The 18,824-nt window shown below is 45.5% G+C and overlaps 2 protein-coding genes across 2 annotated transcripts in view; both read left to right on the top strand.

The window, feature by feature from the left end:
- LOC119453739 (D-beta-hydroxybutyrate dehydrogenase, mitochondrial-like) overlaps positions 1-17,648 on the top strand; it is a 35,188-nt gene extending 17,540 nt beyond the window's left edge. Inside the window, exons 2-5 of the mRNA XM_049668385.1 lie at positions 10,696-10,932; positions 11,835-12,096; positions 16,120-16,252; positions 17,510-17,648. Coding sequence (XP_049524342.1) covers positions 10,696-10,932; positions 11,835-12,096; positions 16,120-16,237 — 617 coding nt within the window. The 3' untranslated portion in view covers positions 16,238-16,252; positions 17,510-17,648. The remainder of the gene's footprint in view (positions 1-10,695; positions 10,933-11,834; positions 12,097-16,119; positions 16,253-17,509) is intronic.
- LOC125939723 (short-chain dehydrogenase/reductase family 9C member 7-like) lies at positions 16,245-17,864 on the top strand. Its single transcript, XM_049668032.1, has 2 exons — positions 16,245-16,252; positions 17,510-17,864. Exons 1-2 carry the CDS (start codon positions 16,245-16,247, stop codon positions 17,862-17,864), a joined length of 363 nt encoding a protein of 120 aa, XP_049523989.1.
- Positions 17,865-18,824: the final 960 nt, after the last annotated feature.

Here is an 18,824-nt window from a genome sequence, read left to right as displayed (position 1 = left end):
TTTATTGCACTAAGAGGTATAGAAAAAAATGTCGCAGTTTCGCCCGAAAGGCGAAGCATCAATTTCGATAGCAAATTAGTAGAGGTCGATTCGGAGTAGAGATAATAGTTTTATCGGCTGCATAAACTTGGACATATTCGCTTACTAAGTGAATTAACAAGCGTGGTGTCAGCGCGCACAAGCAAACATGAATAGATCACACTGAATCACCGCAGACAACGACTGTAAAAACGCTGGCAGCAAGCGCAGCCGCCGCAGCGGGCGAAGGTTCGTGCGGTCTATCGCGTCAACGGAAACTGAGCGGCGAATTCACAGCGCATACAAAGGTCAGAGCCGTGTGGAGATCGTTTTTAAGAGACGGTGCGGGCCACCGCCACAGCCGGGTAAAGTCCAAGCGCTGTTGTTGGCAGAATAGAAGCTGCCCCCCCCCCCTCCCTGCCGCGCTGCCTTCCCGCTTTCTTGCTTTTGCGTGGGAGATTGAGTGGCCAGTTCCCCTTGCGCCCGGTTGCAAGATACGCATTTGATGCCGCAGCACAGCGTCGCCCCACCTCCCTCCCTCCAATACCCCAACGGCCTTTCGCGCGACGGTTGCGTTTGCTTTCCACCGTGCGGTCCCTCTCCGTGATAGCGCGTGTCCCCCGCGCGCTTTCACTCGCGCATACGGCGCGCGGCGACAATTTTATCCCCCTAGGACTTTATACGGAACCTCACGGTGACGGCGACGGCAGAAATCCGGTTGAAGTGTCCACATAGTTGCTATCGATATAAAAAAGTAAAATAAACAGAAGCAAGGATGCTGTTGTCGAAGGTGACCAGATTGGCGTCTTTAACGTACACCCACTAATGCTGATCTTGGGAAGCCCAGAAATAGCAGACAACGTGGAAAAACGGCACCGCTTCAGGTGTCAATTTAGGAAGCCCGTTAGCAATTAACGACCCCAACGGATATCGGTAAATGAGCAGAAAGGCTTGCGAGGCACCCAGTCAAATCCATCTTTGCTTCGTTTCTTTTTCTTTGCTTAAAGTAAGTATATACGGCGGTGAAATGAAACCGCTGTAGTCTTGTTTGCACTCGCAGTTTGTGTTATGCGCTCATCAATTCTGTAGCATTTTTTTCCCGATGATTCCGTTACTGCTGCGAGAAGAAACCAATGTTTTTGCGCATGGAACTGTCCTTTATCTTGCTGCAATATTAGCTGCTCCTAACTGAACGCTTTTCTGTAAATTTGTTCGAAATACCACCTTATTATACCACTCAAAGGCACTTATACAAGTATAGGCTTTTTGAATATTTCAATAAGCTAAATAAATGTGATTACTTAGCTTAAAAATGATGGAACAGATAGAGCAAATTGCAAACATTTGACGATAGCAGACTGCCGGACTTTTCTCAGCGAGTGACTACGGGACTTCTGGTGTGTCGATTTGACTTCCGAGATCGGGCGCAAGAACGCGCTCCACCAGATTTCCAAGGCTGTGGTGTTGCCCCTGGATTGGCTTTACGTTGTATACTAGGACTAGGGATCTTGTCACTGGTTCCGTTGTCTCGCCAGCTGTGCTGGAAAGCAGAAATGCTAGTAGTACCTGTGCTTTACGAAATGTTAATGGGACAGCAATTATATTCACACTGCAGGCGCATTTCTGCCGTCGGCGTCGCCGTGATGTTCCGTATAAAGTCCATACAGCATCTTCGCCGCGCGCCGTGTGCTGTATGTGCGAGTGAAAACATGCGAGGATGAGCCGACGACGGCGGCTGAATCTCGCTCGCGCGGGCGAGAAAAGCGGGGAAGAAGCGCGCCATCTACCGTCGTGCACAAGGCTTTGGGGGGACGGGAGGGACGGGGGAGGGGTTCTACTCCCGCGGCTGCTGAGTATGGCGCGGCCGTGCATACGCCGTGTTTTCGCCACTTTGTTCACGTTGAAGCGAGAGGCAGCACGAAGGTCAATTCGCTCGATGCTGCTGCCACGCTTCCTCACTCCGACGTTCTGACAGCGAGTTTCCGCGGTCATCGAGTGGGATGTGTTCATCCTTGCTTGTTCGCGCGTGAGACTATTCTTGTTCATTTATTTAGTATGCCTATGTTTACAAGTTTCTACGGCCGATAAAACTACTATCCTTAGTTAGTATAGCTGCCTACTAATCTGCTATCGCCATCAATGCTTCGCCTTTAGGGCGAAACTGCGACCTTTTAATACAGATATGCAAGTAGCTGTCTTCGGAAACGAGGCCAACATATACATAGGAGGATTCATCTTCATTGGGTAGCCAAGAAATATTTGATGGCTACATGTGATTAGTTGCTTTACGTCTGTGTTCGCACTAAATTCGGCAGATTTCTCATTATTTCGCCCAAATACAGCAAGGATTGGGAACCTTTACTTAAACGAGTTGTACTTTTCAATAGTCCTACGCTACAGCTAGCGTGCAAGGGTGGAAGGAGAGGAGAACGAAGGGCGAATTTATGTGAAGCTGCTTGGTCTTCGCGCAGCAACCCTTTTTCGTAGTTTCATCTTTGTATAAGCACATCCCATCGTAACTATATTAGTGGAGGTACTGGACTATATCTTACACATACCGCGCTTCTAAGTTGACCTCGTCAAAACGAGCGATTTTCTATTGTTTCTGCTATTCGCGTTGGTATTCATGCGTCCACCGGCCGTTACGCTTGCACACCGTAGTCGAAGATTCCGGGCCCTTCACAGCCTGTACGAAATCAATGCAACTTTCACCGCCAGTCGTTGTCAAGGAATGTTTCAACATCGAACTGCTTCAACAAGACAACACCTGAATAAATTAACCGCACAACGACCCCGGTTCAACGCCTACAGGCTTACGGAAATGCGGCAAGCAACGAAGATGTTTTTGACGCTCATGATTTATGAATACACATCACGAGGTTGACTTAGCGAACGCCACATCAAGAAGACCAGGGCCGGTATTCACCAAACTCGTACAGGAATGCTGTTTGCTACTGTTCATCGGTGAGCTTGTTATTCTGGTATCAAGTGGGTCGCTATTATTACTGGCCGACGCCCGACTGCTGGCCACTCAGGAAACCCTCTTGCATAAGACAGGCTTTCATGGCTCTAGCGCAGATCACTACGGACAACTGGAAACTGGGGCGGGGACAGTGTGTTGGTTCTAGTGAAACTATTCCTATTAGGATTGAATTATGAGGGACTGTTAATAAGTTGTTCAGTTTCATAATGTTATTCTAATGTGCTGCAGACTCCAGTGATAGTCAAGCCGTTACAATGAGATTTTGTGTATCTTCTTTTGAGACTTTGTCATAAGAGTAATGAAATATCGGTTTAGTGAGCACTCAGTCATGTAAAGCTTCCTTTAAAAAAATTGAATAAGCGGCTCGAAGTACACGCATGCACAAGCTAGTAATTATTGGGGGCAGGAATTAGCAGCGAAAGAAAAATATTCTTTCACCATTCCTATTTAAATACAGCACTTCGAACGTCCCATCAGACAACGTGATAGTGCGTTCGTTAATGTGATTTATTTATTTATTTATTTATTTATTTATTTATTTATTTATTTATTTATTTATTTATTTATTTATTTATTTGTACATACTGTAGCCCTATAACAGGGCTAATACAGGGTTAATACAGGGGTGAACAAAAATTCAGTGAAACTGAACAAATAATCATACAACATTAGCAAATTCAAATATTAGTAGAACACGTAAAGCACTGGAAAATTATTTTCTTCAATACAGAAAGCAGCGAAACACTGAAATACATACACAATAAGCATAAATCAAACGTAACTCAAGCAGTTACACACGCTGCTTTTCATAAAGTGCACTTTCGAATTCGCTTATCGGGAGTGAACGAATACAGCCAGGTAAGGAATTCCATACTTCTATGGTGCGGGGAAAGAAGCTGTACTTGAAAGTATTTGTACGGGCATAGAAAGGGAAAAGATTCAGCTCGTGGAAGTTACGTGTAGAAGAAGGTTTGGCGAAAGATAAGCAAACTGTGTTCGAAGTACGATAGAACGTGTTAATTATGTTGTGCAAAAATTTTAAAGATTCACGTCACGACGCACAGAAAGTAATGTTAGGTTCAGAGAAGGGAGGGCAGATGATGGTGAAAAATAGCGGTCATACCGGCGAAAAATGAAGCGGACGGCTTTCTTTCGAACTGCTTCTAGTTTTATTATGTTGTTTTGGTGATGGGGTGACCACACTGTGGCGCCATAATCGATAATGGGGTGGACAAGTGTTTTATACATTAAGAGTTTAGTATCCCTTGGAGCCATCTGCATAGTACGACGTAAATCTCCAAGTTTTTTTAATGCCTTAGAGCATGTTTGATCAATGTGTGCAGACCATGAGAGATTGTGAGTAAATGTTACGCCAAGGTATTTATATTGTCGAACTCTGGTTAAAGATGATCCATTCAAGGAATATGTCGCAATTACTGGCGCTGCTGTTTGTGAAGGTCAAAACAACGTTTTTTATTAATTATAGTTCATTTTCCATTTTTCGCACCAAGCACCTAAGGATGCAAATGAATCGTTTAGTCGCTTATGATTAGACGCAGAATCAATCACATCGTATAAGACGCAATCGTCGGCATAAAGATGACGATTGCGTCTCATTTATATTCATTCTCGACAAATATATACTCGATCATACTCGACAAATATATACTCAGTGCCATCCACATCTAGGACAAATGGAACGACCTTGGGTAAGCATAAGGTTCCGCGTTCACCCGCAGGTTAACTGTCTGTAATTTTAGCCTTGCCACTGCTGCATAGAAGCTGCAAGGACAAGTAGCGTAGAAAAATGTGTACACGATGACTGAAGTAAATATTTTGCTTTTAACGCTGCGTGAGCTGTCCGAGTGCAGCTCCGTTTTCTTTATCACCAGTTCCGGTCTGTCGTGAGCGTTGTAGGATAAAAACAAATAATGTCGTGTACAAGGGATGACATAATTATACTGACGTAGGTATAAAATGCATCGTCATCGACACTTAACACTTGCGCATTTGACGAACGATTCCACTTGATATTTTTTTACAAAGAAAGGGGGCGGGGTACTGGCCAACAGGCTCGTCCTGTCAGTGTACTCCCTAATTTTAAGCGTATGACCAGTTGATGCAGAGATGTAATTGGGCAGCTGAAAATACTTATCACTATTTATATAAGCCTTCTTGATATATATTGCGTAGGAAAAATGTAGCCTTCATTTTCTTGTACAGGATGACAACTCATCTCAATGTAGTTCCGATTTTACCTCTGTACATACTACTATACCAGCCATACCTGCTCAGGACGAACCTGGCCGCTTTGTTTTGTATTCCTTTTTTTTATCAACCAGGTATCTTTGTGGCGGATACCAAAGAAGGAAACATATACCTAAGCAATCTTAAGCGGTTATAAGTACACACTGGCAAGACAGTTGTTGCCATGATCTTTACACTCACATTTGTAGCAACATACTGGATAGACATTACCCGAGCCATTAGCAAGAAGGACGTCTACTTGCTAATTATATTTGGCATTTCGTGATCGGTCTTTTTTATACTGATGAACTCTTTAAAGCAGAAGTTAAAAGACCGCTGTCTTGAAGGCAGGTCGCGAAACTTGAGGAAATTGGAGGCGGTTATGCCCAAGGTCGGCTGCCGGCTCCTTTCACTCTTGGCACGCGCTTGATTGCGGGCGACCTCGGTTCGCACTCGAACCTCAACATCGTGGCGCTAATGTCCGCTCGCTTCGCGTTGATCACTCGAGGAAAACACGATGAATGTCAAGGACATCAGATTGCTGCGAATTTTTATGGCGCCTCTTAGAGTGGCGCACCGACAACTGACCCGCGCTGATTTCGAACTCCCGATGTGGAGAGAAAGTCAAGAGAAAGGGGAGCCAGTAAGGTAACGATCGAAGAATTTTAGCAAACTTGTTATCGCGCACAGAAAAATACGGCATCATACAATTTGGGTGATAATATGTGGGATGTTATGCAATAGGATTCTTGGATCATGTGTGTACGTGTTCTTTTTTTCTTTTTTTTTTACTTCTATGCTGTTTTCTTGTTCCACGGAGTTTGCGCAGCGCGCACAGATGTGAAGTTCCCTTCCTGTAAATTTCAGTTGAACAAAGGTGTCCCTTTTTTTTTATTGCTCGTCGGAGCAGTGGAGTAGCCGGCGCCTCTACGAGGTGTCATGATCTTCTTACACCCGCGTATAACGCAAGTATATACTGCGCTTCTCTCTCTCTTTTTTTTTTTTTTTCATCAACGTTACGTTTTTGTGAGCGGTCGCTGTCCTCTGTCAGCGCTGGTTTTCCTATTCCAGCCTCGAATACTTACCAAAGTGGTCAAACTTCGATACTCTAATAAACTTACACAGACCACAGCACACTTGCAACGTTAATTTTCACGCACGACGTCGGCGTACGGCAAGATGCCCTTTCAACGTCTGGCAGAGGTCGCGGGGTCGAGCAAATTTCGCTTACGGAAAACGGTGCCTTATCAGAAAGCCGCCAGCAGTCACGCTGCCCATGTGTACAGCGAACACAGCTGCTTCATTAAGTAAGTGATAAAACATTCAAGGCGAAAAGGTATGCCTCCGCACTGTATCTTGTCGCCTGCCGAGGCTCACGTTGCGTTGGTCGGTATCGTTTAAGTGGAGCGGCGGCGGAGCAGCAGGAGTATAAAGAGACGAACAGCCAATCTATCTGTTATTATCAACAGCATGCGATAAGTTAGCATCTTGCTGTGCGCTGTTGCCACGTTCTAGACAACTGTGCCGATGGTTGTACACGCACACGCACGTACGCACACACGCAACACACATATAGTCAATTGGGAGTTTACGCTGCACCCGGTGAAAATATGATGAAAGAAATGCTCACACGTTTAACAACAACCAAATACTATTATTTTACTGACGTTTCGGCCGGTGATGCGGCCTTCATCGTAGTGAACGAGAATACACAAGACGTTCGTTCCCAAGGTGCCGGAAAGTCACGTGGAAAAAACATGTGGCTCCACACAAAGTGTAAGGGGAAAAAATATAAAAATAAACAACTAAATCACACGTTTTCTTTTCCCGCATCGACGATGAGGACAACGCCTCCACCTCCGTGACTCATCGCATCCATCCACGTGTGGTGCTCTGTCCATCTGTTAGGTTCTCGTTTATATATATATATATATATATATATATATATATATATATTAAAAACGTGTGTTTTAGTTGTTTATTTTTATTTTTACATTTGCCCCCCTTACACTTTGTTTGGAGCGACACGTCCTTTCCACGTGACTTTCCGACACCTTGGGAACCAACGTCTTGTGTATTCTCGTTCACTCCGATGCAGGCCGGACCACTGAGTAAAATAGTAGTACGTCAGTAAAGTAGTAGTATTTTTGTTGTTGTTAAACGTGTGAGCATTTCTTTCATATATATATATATATATATATATATATATATATATATATATATTATAGGAACGAGAAGAAAGGGAACAGAGAGGCCCGATTTTTATTATTCATATTATAAGAAGCCAACAAATTAGGACACCAAGGACAATACAGGGGAAATTACTTGTACTTACTAATTGAATTAAAGAAATGATAGATTATTGGAAATGATTTCATTTCCATTACTGGACACTGGAAATATTGCGTGCATGCGAGAGAGAGAGAGAGAGAGAGATGCTAGCTTTAGGGAGAAGCAGAAAGTGTCAATATGGATGATGGCTTGGCGGGCTATTCGGCGAGTGATATGTCTCTGTGCGTTATACTGGACGCTCTGGATAGGGATAGCTCTCTGCCTCAGAAGTAGCATCGGTGTTCCGCTAAGTACAGAAAAGAAAGCATTTGTGAATGTTTTTCCCGTGTCACACTTTCCCAAACATCTTACGGAAATTGAAACTGCCAGTGAATTGTTGACAAAGTGCAGTCAATTGTGCCCCAAAGTTTTCCCTTCAGTGAATTAGATTACGTTAATGTAAAACGCTAAATTAGTTTCAGTGGCTGCCACTTCGTCGATAGATTACAGACAAAGAGCAAGTAGACGAGCTGCGCCATCAACCCGTAAAATTAAGTATTACCATACTGTTTTCAATGATGGGTGCAGTGAAGCAGCTGCACGTTGTTTTAAGCACCTGTTATATGAACGTCAGATATACTGCTTGTTTCGATCTTACTGGTTGGCGGCGAAGACTCCTGGTGGCAGTGGACGATGACTGGTAATTCAGGATCACACCATCCTGTCTGCTTTTTCTATGGCGTCTTTGTTCTCACACTGTAGTTTCGCTCTCCGTCGCGTTAATGTGAGCTATTGGCCTCCTGGTGAAGATGCCCGATATATATTCTCGTGAGGCGTGGCATATAGTCGGTATATATGTAGTGTTGACCTGACACAGCAAAAGCACAGCATGGATAAGCACCTGCTGATATTGTCACCATCGGTCACGACATAGAATACGCTGGTTCTGGTCAGATTGTGCTTGGCCAGTGTGGAGAGACCGTTTGAAAACAGCTCTTGGTTCCGTGGAAGAATTCAATTGTCTGTCTTAAACCAGATATATGCTGTTTCCGCTTCAGGAGATGTCGCCCCTGTTTACCTCGTTGAACAAGTGGTGCTGTTTTTACTTGTGTGCGTAATAGGAAAATTATTTGAAGGTGTGCTATATCAGTCACGAAGACGATCAAAATTCGATACTACCCCAAAAAAAAAGGCGTGGGTTATAGTGCTGGAACATAAGAACCTGCGAATTATAGAAACTTGAAAACACCAAACGTTCGCGATAATATCGCCTTTGGCACGAAATTCCTCGTTTACCAAGGAATCTTTCACTTTTATACAGTCGTGACTTTTTCTGTAGCACTTCTGTAAGCTGTTACTAGATATGTGCAAAATTTTTTGTGTACTTGTGAAACCCTTTCCAAGCGAAAACCTTTTTTTCTATTTTTTTCTTCTCTTTCTCATCATATGCCAAGTGTTTCGCGGAAGGCTTTACGCAATATTAAAAAAAATCGCCTGTAGTGGAATGCACAATTCTGCTCATTGAGCTGGTCCACTCGAAGAGTCGGACATACACGATAAATCGAAATGCGTAATCGGCTAACTAACAAAAATTACCATATTAATTTTTAATTAATTACCTTACGGCGCAGATTGCAATTTACAAATTGTCGTCGGTGAGACTTAAGGCATATCGACTTGAAAATAATTCTGTGGATGGCACCATTTTCGACACACGTGCCACCGCACTTGCGATCAAAATGCGCTGTCGTTCCACGGCGTCTATTTTTTATAACGGTGTTTTATGCATTGAAGCACAAAGGCAACTGCACCGCCAATGTATTTCTGCGAAAAGTTCGCTAACTAATATATCGAAACTGGTGTCATCCTATGAATTCGTTCCAAGTGCCTTAGGGACTCCCCGGCTACACTTTGTAAATTGAAATATGTGCCGGCGATCTTCCATCTGATCGTACGGTAATCTATATTCATTTATTTATTTACAGAATACTGCAGGCCCGAAAGAGGGCCCAAGCAGGAGGGGCAAAAGTACATAAAAATGTGCCCAAGCAACGCGTTAAAGTATTAGTATATAACAAGATCACATACCTAGCAACAAAGCAGAGTAATAATTCTAAAAGCAGAAAAATGAAAAGGAAAAAGGCACGAACCGTACAAATATTAGCAAATGGCAACATCAAGTGCAGGGCAATGAAGCGTAGCAACACAATGACATATAAAGTTGTTTACGCACTTAAAACACAACCATATGGTGAAAAGCGTGTCACACACACAGATACAACAAAAAATGAAATAGAAAAACATTTTACGAGGCCGTTACTGCAGCTAACGAGACACAGGATAACTGAACACGAGAGAACAGAGAAGTGTAGGTATAAATTCGCAGAACATTAATGCTAGTGATGTCAAAAACTTGTATGTTCTAAAAAATCAGCATTAGATAACTGTGGAAAACGTAAGTTGTTCCAATCTGTTATGGTGCGTGGAAAGAAAGAATATTTGAAAAGGTTAGTTAGGGTGTTATAAGGTGTTAAAGAGTCAGCATGACGATGACATGTTCCACGTGCTGTAAGAGCTTTTAAATAAGGATCGTGGTTTGTAGACAAGAGATTGTTCTTGAGTGAAAACAGTAATTTTAATGTTTGTATTTTTCTTCGTAATTGTAGAGTGAATGTTATATGCTGCGTCATCAGACGAGAGGGAGAGTCACTTGTACGATATTTAGAATAAATGTTCCACCTTCCACGTAAGACAACTTGTTAAAAGCTTAATTAGTGAATTTTGTTAGTCAATTATGCATTTAGATCTCCCGTGCAAATAATGTGTGCATATTTGAGCAATCTAGATTAGAATCGTGCTATCTGCCACAGGTGATTTTTCAAAATTGGTTATCATCTTCGCATGTACACGTGGTATATCACTGTGTTAGTTTCCCACTTTTATAAAAACCATGATATTCTTCATTAACAATGTTCTTGAACTGGTATATCGTGGGATATTTGCATAGTGTATAAATAACTAACTCTTTTTAAAGTGCTCGTGTACCGGCCAGCAGTGAGTAGATCAATGAGTTTTTTCCTACTTTCACCTATTATTTGTGGCCGGTGACATAATCAGTTGCTCTTGTGGCATCTCCTCGCGCGGCGTAGAATGATTTCGTTTTCTGCACCTCGCAGGCTGCGACAGCGGCTTCGGCTTGGAGTTGGCCGTTCGTCTGCACTCTCGCGGCATGCGCGTCTTCGCCGCCTGCCTCCTGCCGGACAGTCTGGGCGCCAACAAACTCCGCGCGCTGTCCGTCACCCCCTCGGAAGAGGGGAAAGGGAGCGTGCACGTGATCGCGCCTATGGACGTCACCAGCGACAGCCAGGTGGAGGATGCCGTGAAGCAGGTCACCAAGATTCTTGCCGGCGAAGGTGGGCTTCACATCGTCCCGGCGAAGCATGTGTGGTCGGATGGCTGATTGAGCTGGTCGTAAAGGATGCACCGCGAAACAAGACGGAATGACGAGTAAACAAAAAAGCGCTTGTCCTCGTCTTCCTCCCGCCCTTCGGTTTTATATTGCGCTGCGCGAATTATACCTATGTATGGGTTTTTCTGGACGCTAACAAAGAAGCTCGAGAACAAGTTAAGGACCGCACAAAGAGCGATTTAACGAAAAATGTTAGGGCTAACGTTAAGAGCCAGGAAGAGGGCGGTGTGGATCAGAGAGCAAACGGAAATAACCGATATTTTAGCTGACATTAAGAGAAAGAAATGGAGCTGGGCAGGCCATGTAATGCGTAGGGTAGATCCCCGGTGGACCATTAGATTTACAGAATGGATACCAAGAGAAGGCAAGAGCAATCGGGGACGGCAGGAAACTGGGTGGGGTGATGAAGTTAGGAGATTTGCAGGCGCAAGTTGGGATCGTCGAGCACAAGAGAGGCGTAATTGTAGATCACAGGGAGAGGTCTTCGTCCTGCAGTGGACATAAAAAGAGGGTGATGATGATCATGATGATGGGCTTCTTTAGTAGGTCGAACAAGAGCAGCCCCTGCCTGGAATCAACGCTTCGACAAGGGGCTTTCTTTTGCTAGTATAACACCAAAGTGCGTTAAGCTAACAGTACTTTTCATCTAATGATAATATTTGAAAAGTTGATGTATTAATTAAGAATAATTATGTAATTAGGCGAAACGTAACAAATAAGCTGAGTAACTCCGAGCGACGGCAAACAGCATTACCTTAGTTCTGTCCAGCTACGTGGCATTTGCAAATTTTTCAAGTTTGGCCCAAGTTACATGAAACACCCTGTATATGTGCACGACGTACGCAGGGCGAACGGAGAAGGAAGAGGACCAGGGCGCGGGACGTCCCGACGATGACGATGGAGGCATCGCCGAGGCCCCTCAGCTGTGGGCCTTGGTGGCCAACGCGGGCGTCATCTGGGCCTCGGAGCTCGAGTGGGGCTCTCTCGAGCCCATGCGTCGCATGCTCGAGGTGAACGCAGTGGGCGTTGCTCGAACCGTGCGCGCATTCCTGCCGATGGTACGCAGGACCGAAGGGAGGACGCGTGGTCATCACCACCAGCCTATGGGGTGAGTAGTGCCTATACGCGCACAGTCGCTCGTCACTTATCTAGTTCTCGAGAACTCAAGATTCCACGCTAATTTCGCGCTGCTGTATCTGGCCTAGCCCTACTGCTGTCTTTATTTTGTGGTTGTCAAGTTGCTGCCCTTTATGTTGACCTAATCCAGCTCTGTTAACCACGTAATGGCTCACGATGTTATTAACAGTGGTCTAACTTATCTCTACGTGTTGCTAGGATGATTCATTCATACTTATTGCGGGGTTCCCCGCACTTTCCTGTCTTGGTATTATTTCACATTGCTTCGTGTCAAATTACACCGCAATGAGTTCCGAACAATAGATGTATCTGCAGCTGGTGTTTCGACAAGTTGGCTTGTACAGTCCCATTGTCCAATCGTTGGCTCCAGCTTGCGACATCTCTAGTTCGACCATTGTTGATGTACTTCTCCATGTTCGAGTGAAACTCTGTATTCATTGTACAAAGTAACTGGTGATTCCTGCCAACGTTCCTGTTTACCCGTGCTGTATATTACGCCGTCGTGGTCGCGCCACCTGTGACCTCAGCGTGTCGTCGATAGCGGGCCACCTCCTAAGCTTCTCACACTGCGTATGGCAACTGAAAACGAACCATGTGGGGTTCGAATTTGTGCCCTTGATCCAATGCGTAGTTGGGAGCCGGACGCAGAGAAGAGTGAGTCATCGGACCAATTTCCTGCTCGGAAATTTTGTTTTCCAACTTTGATCGTTGGTACCCTTGTTGTCTCCTTTTCTCATATCTACCTTTATCCAAGGCAATATTCCCATATTTCCTGGTCCATGACTATGAGCGAGCGTTGCGCAGCACCTTCGGTGCATGCACTCAGCTGCGACCGCCTTTCCACCCGTTATTCATTTATTATTTTCCCGTTCTCTCGACATCCGCGGACACGCGTTTCCTGCCACACGCACGGTCTGCTATCAGAACCCGAGCGGGCGTCATCTACAGGATGCCATTGCGACAGTCGCGTGTGTTGCTGCAATATATAGGCGGGGAAGGAAGGGAATTGTTTTTATTGTGTTTGTAATCTCATTCACTCCTTCCTTCCGAGTGATCTATCATGAACCCGTCTCGATCCTTGCTACATTTATAGAGTCCCCCTCGGGCCCCTACGTGAAAATTCTAGTGCGCCCCATTACCGCATAACGAGGTTTTAAAGATTCCTGGACAACGGTTACGGTCAATGTGAGGCTATATTTTACCCTGTAGCTACTGTTTAAGCTGGCACTCGCGTTGACGCTGCATTGAAATCGTCGACGCCAGAGGACGTTCTGGCCGTGCTTTAAACGAGTTTCGCCAACGCTGCTGCTGCATCAGCAACAGATGCATGCAGTCGACACTCAGCAGCATTGTTAATTTGAAAGCAGCAAATGCAAGAGAAGCTTGCAAGTCTGCAAGGTGCCCCCAATACATGCTTCAGGATCCGCATGCCATTGATTCCTCAGGCTCCGGAGAAAATGCTTTCGCCCATAACGTCTTTTCCACTCTCTAAGGATTTAAGGTCATGTTCACTTTCACGGCGCTCATTTTTGAGATTTTCCGATGTGGCAGAAAGATATACTGACGCGAGTCTTATCGGTCCGCTAGAGCACGTCGTGACCTTGGCCTAGCTGTGGCCCAGACGTAGCTTTTCCATGAAAAGGAAAAGCGAAGGTTGGTTGAGATTGAAGGATACCGTCTGCGAGATATATATATTTTTTCTTTACCTCAAGTCAACCCATGCCCCAGCGCAAGTGCAGCGAACTAATGAATGAACGCAATTGGCTTATTCACCTGATCTTATCTAATTTGCGCAGTAAAATGTATTCAGCCTAAAATATTGAGTAGACTAACAGCGTCTTTCGGGTTGCATTATGATTACAATAGCTCCATTTGTATTTGGGCCGCGCAGCGTGCTGAGTTTTGCAGGTGACGATATGCATGGGAATTCCGGGCTCGCTATGTGCCCTTGACATCACTGTAGTCGCTGGCCGAACTCGAAATCCTTCAAGCAAGGCAGTGAGTCACACGGAAGCGACCTCTGCGTGTCTGAGTCACCCAGACGTCTGTAAAACAGAAATAGAAAGGGATGTAGCCAATATCATCTGGTATACGTCGCTGAATAAACGCGGTGACTGATCAGAGGCAAACCAGAGGGTGACTAATCAGAGCGCATTAGAAACGGCTTCTGAAGCGAAACTATTTTAAGGAGTGACTCGGCCCCCCTTCGGCAGATCAACTGTAGCACTGCGGCACCCTTTCGACAGATGTTGAAGGTGATGTTATTACCAGTGAAGCCTTGTGCGGGCAATTCTAACTATTCAATTTTTCAATACATGATTTCATCGTGATTAGTCGGTTGATGTGGCCCGGAGTGAAGGCTGGTTCCCGACCGAAACGTCGGTAAAATCGGAGCATTTTTCCTACGTGCTTCTATTCTTTGACATATTTCACTGCCGGATCCTGTGAGCAGACGCTTCGCTGATATATATATATGAGCGTGTGTGCTATGAGCCCCCCCCCCCCCTCCACTGACGGGAGACTTTAAGCCCTGCACCAAGCTGTCAACCTACCTAGCTTTCTGGCAGTGTCGACACACCCGCCGACATCTAGACCACATTCGCAAGCAGACTCTGCCGGCAGGCGCAGAGCCATCACAGTGGTTCCCCCTCAGGCTCCGCGGCGCCCTCATTTACGCAAGGCGGTTCGGCTGCGTCCATATCCTAAAAGAAGTCTTGTCTATTTTGCTGTGAACAGGAACGCTTCAAGCGGTGTCTTCGACGGTAGTGCTGATGCCTGGGCTCTTCGCAATAAACAGCAGCTCCGCGATGAAATCCACTTCTCCATGATTCACGTCGGCATTGATTTCAAGCCTGTCAACGCTGGCAAATAAGCACGTGGGCGACTCTCAGCAGCAGCACGTACTTCTCGGTTCCTGTCTTGACGGTGCAGTGAACAATATTTTCGTGCAGCACACGACCGCAGCTGCGAGAAAAAAGCCATTGATTCTGGAATTGAGGGAATGCCTGCCGACAGGGTAGCCTATGAGACTCACGTATAAGTCGCCATTTTAGGGAAGAACTGGGTTCGGCCCTTAGCTACCTGTTGCGGGTCTGTTCTGCTTCGCTGTGGCTTTATCTGTTATCTGTTATCTCGCTGGGGCATTATCCAGAAGATTAGCTTGATGCCTGAGCGTTACTAGTTCTCGCAAATCATGTATGCTCCATTGGTGTCCCTCTCCATGCTTAGTTACACACCGGCATTTGCCCACAGCCGGGACGAAACTCCACTGTTTGTCATGCTGCGTAGGTTAACCCCAAGCTCTGCTGAAGCCCGAAGATATGCTGAAATGTATGATGCGTGTAACATTTCCCGTTAATTTTATTTGTTCTTTCAACATCCTTACCAACTCTTAAGAAACGAAGGTCGATATTATGTTGGCAAATCTTGCGGAAATAACAAACGGGACGCAAAAATTTTGACAGGATACTACTTCTTGCCATGATTTTTCGTGCTGTTTCGATACGTAAGTGTGTTTTCCATCCTTCAGGTTTCAGGTTTGTCACATGGTTAAACACCCTCACACCTAAAGCTGGATAGAAGTTATACAATCAGAACAGCGAGACCAAATTACACCTGCGATGAGACAAGCGGTAGTTGAAAACCATGCATAAATTCTGATAACATGGTCTCCGCCGAAAGATCCTAAACAAGGTTTTTGACAGCTGTAGCTATTAAACTTTATTTCAGGCAGTTTTCACGTCGTCTGTCGCAGCTATAATCATGTTTACTTGCCCCAAATAATAGGCAAAAATGAAAACTTGTTTTGTCGCTATAAAGGATTGGATATTACCCATTTAAGGTGAGGGTGCTAGCCTTGCGACAAAGCAGCGCCTTTGTGAGTGCAAACACTTTACTTTGTAACACGAACCTGTAGCAGCAGGCTACGGTTTAGACGTTGGAAAATTTCACGAATTTCGTCGGTCTTGAGTGCTGTGCTTCTATGCGTACGCAGGGTACTTCGCCATTCCCTTCTCGGTGGCCTACTCCATGTCCAAGTGCGCAGCTCGCTTCTTCGCCGACGGCCTCCGACGGGAGATGAAAAAGTTTGGCGTCCGCGTAGTCTCCATTGAACCCAACATGTATGCGTAAGTAGATCCGATGTTACTGTTCACACCTTATGTTAAGCGCGTCTGCACTGTATAGAAGGCATTGTGGAATATACATACTCAGCACGGGAGCAGAGAGCAATTACGGCTATCCTAACGGTAGAGATACAAGGCGGCGGACGCCATGTGTATATGAGGTATTGATATAGCCACAGCATTCCTTACATTATGAAGTTTCAGACCATACAGAAGTATATGGAAGTCCTACTTCAAGGCGTTGGCGCAGCTTCCAGCCCTTGGAACTCGCGCTTGAACATGCGCGATTGGTGCTCGAGGTCTCAATTTTAATAACCCTTGTAGATGCTTTGGAAACGCGTAACCTGATGCACAGAATTCAGAAGTTATTTTAGTCGTCTTCTCTGTTATGTTTATTAGTGCAGCTATACTGATATAGCCGCAGCCACGAATAATTTAACGAAAGAGATGCAAGACAATGATGAAAATGGGTGTTCTAATCGCAATGAGCTGAATATCTTGATGAATGTTATATCCAAAGTAGCCACCAGGCATTACCTCTAAATAAAAGGACGTACAAAAGGATTGTGGTGTTTGTTCTGCAGGCGAACTATAGTGCGTATAAAATTAAAGGAGCATAAAAGATTGAAACTGAAAATTGTGCGACGGACATGCAATTTCCAGAATTTACTCTGAGTACTAATACCCAGAATTTATTCTGAATACATCATAATTGGCAGCATTTGTCGCGGAATCACGCACAGAATGCATGAGCCCTTCTAGTGTATTGAAATGCACTACGTGCTCACACGCAAATAAACACGCGCGCAGGTACGCACTGCCAGGTTTCAGATCGCCGCTTTGCCTTGCGCAAGAAGAGTCGAGAGGAAATTAAAGTATTCATTTAGTCTAGTAGGTACTCCACATGTTGACAGCCTCAGAGACAAAGAAAAGCTCAAAATTAATTATATTCAATCATGTTTTGTCAGCACGAAGTTCCAGTTTACCGTTTCCAGGCCTGCTATAAATAAACTTTGGTCTTGGGAGGGGTGAATCACCGTGGCTGTCTCTGTCAATGCACCTTCACGCGTACACGCACGCATCTCCATACGCATACGGGAGTATGTGGGAATGGACGCCTGTCTATGCGAGTTTAACGCTTTAACAAAAGTAATGCACTACCATACTATTCCTCCGATTATTAACACCGGCAGTTTCCTTCACGGTACGAACAGAGTTCCGCACGAGTCATAACATCTGTTGACTGTTTCCCTGCAACAGGACCAACCTGACCGCCGACGGCATACTTCTGCCTGCCATGGACAAGTTGTGGCAGGAGACCAGCGAGGAAGTGCGGCGCGACTACGGCCAGGGCTACTACGAGCTGAGTCGCCAGTACCTGCGGCGCGCACTGATCAAGTCACGAACCGAGATCCACGAGGTGGTGGACGCCATGGAGGCCGCTGTACTCGCACAGAGGCCGCGTTTCGCGTACCGGCCGGACGGTCCGCTAAGGGCCTTGCAGTTCGGCATGCTGGAGATGGCGCCGCCCATCGTACAGGACGCCTTTCTCATACGGGACACGCAGCCGCCTGCGTCCACGCTTCCCGGCAACAGAGGCATCGCTAGAGGCTGACGATGGCTGCTCCATGCGCTGCACCTGCTGGAAGAATGTTTGCACAAACTTAAAGCGCGAAATAAGACAAGGACTGACGCTGAATGCGTTCCCGGGTGCCACCGTCCTCACACATTGCATTTTAGAACCAGAGGCATGTGATACGTTTGCCTTTTGTTTACACTAAACCATTTCTCATTGCCATCCCTTACTAAATGAACCAATCGTTCGACGAAAGTTAGCACTATCTTCGCTGTCTGTCCTTGAGCTATTCTGCGCTTTCAGTTCTCAAACTTGTCATACCAACGAGACCGAACGTCAGACGTCGTAATAATGACAAGAGTCTGCAGAGAAAGAACGTCACACCGCTGCGTCTTCAGCGTTGTGACGTAATACAGGGTGAAGTTCCTCGCGGCTTGCTTGGTACACAGCCGGGAATCGACTATCGCAGTGTACAGTGCACCAAAAAGTGCAAGGCGTGCCGTTGGTTAATCGAGTGTGTATTGCGGGGTTTAAGAACTGCAGCTACTGTGTCTTCTGTGTTCCGAAATGCTCTTTGACCAATTGCGTCGGGGCTGCTTCTATGGCAGCGGCTTCATGGTGTGTGAAGAATAATGAAAACTCAACCTCATCTCGTAAGACATCGTAAGTGCTGTGGCCTATGCAACTCATAGTGTGCCTAATAGAGAATAAAAGCTTATTTTATGGTGACAGATATTACCTGATTTCTAAATATTGAAGCACACCGTTAATGTATTTGTTTTATAACCCCAATATAGGCTCGATGCCAGCGCACAGGCGCAGGTTACCTGCAGACGGCAGTGCGAACGCGTGGTTGTGCGAGGCTGACAGGGTGAACTACCATGACTCGATTCCGGGCATGTTCGTTACTAGAAACACAGTGCAATAATACTAAGATAAAGCAGACCACGCTTTTGCATTTAGCATTTACTGCGCGCTCGTATAGGGCTCTCAGTTAGA

Source organism: Dermacentor silvarum, chromosome 5 (genome assembly GCF_013339745.2).
Source record: "Dermacentor silvarum isolate Dsil-2018 chromosome 5, BIME_Dsil_1.4, whole genome shotgun sequence".
NCBI classification, from domain to species: Eukaryota; Metazoa; Arthropoda; class Arachnida; order Ixodida; family Ixodidae; genus Dermacentor; species Dermacentor silvarum.
The sequence above is the reverse complement of the archived record's forward strand: the minus strand, read 5'-3'. Positions and strand labels throughout refer to the sequence as shown.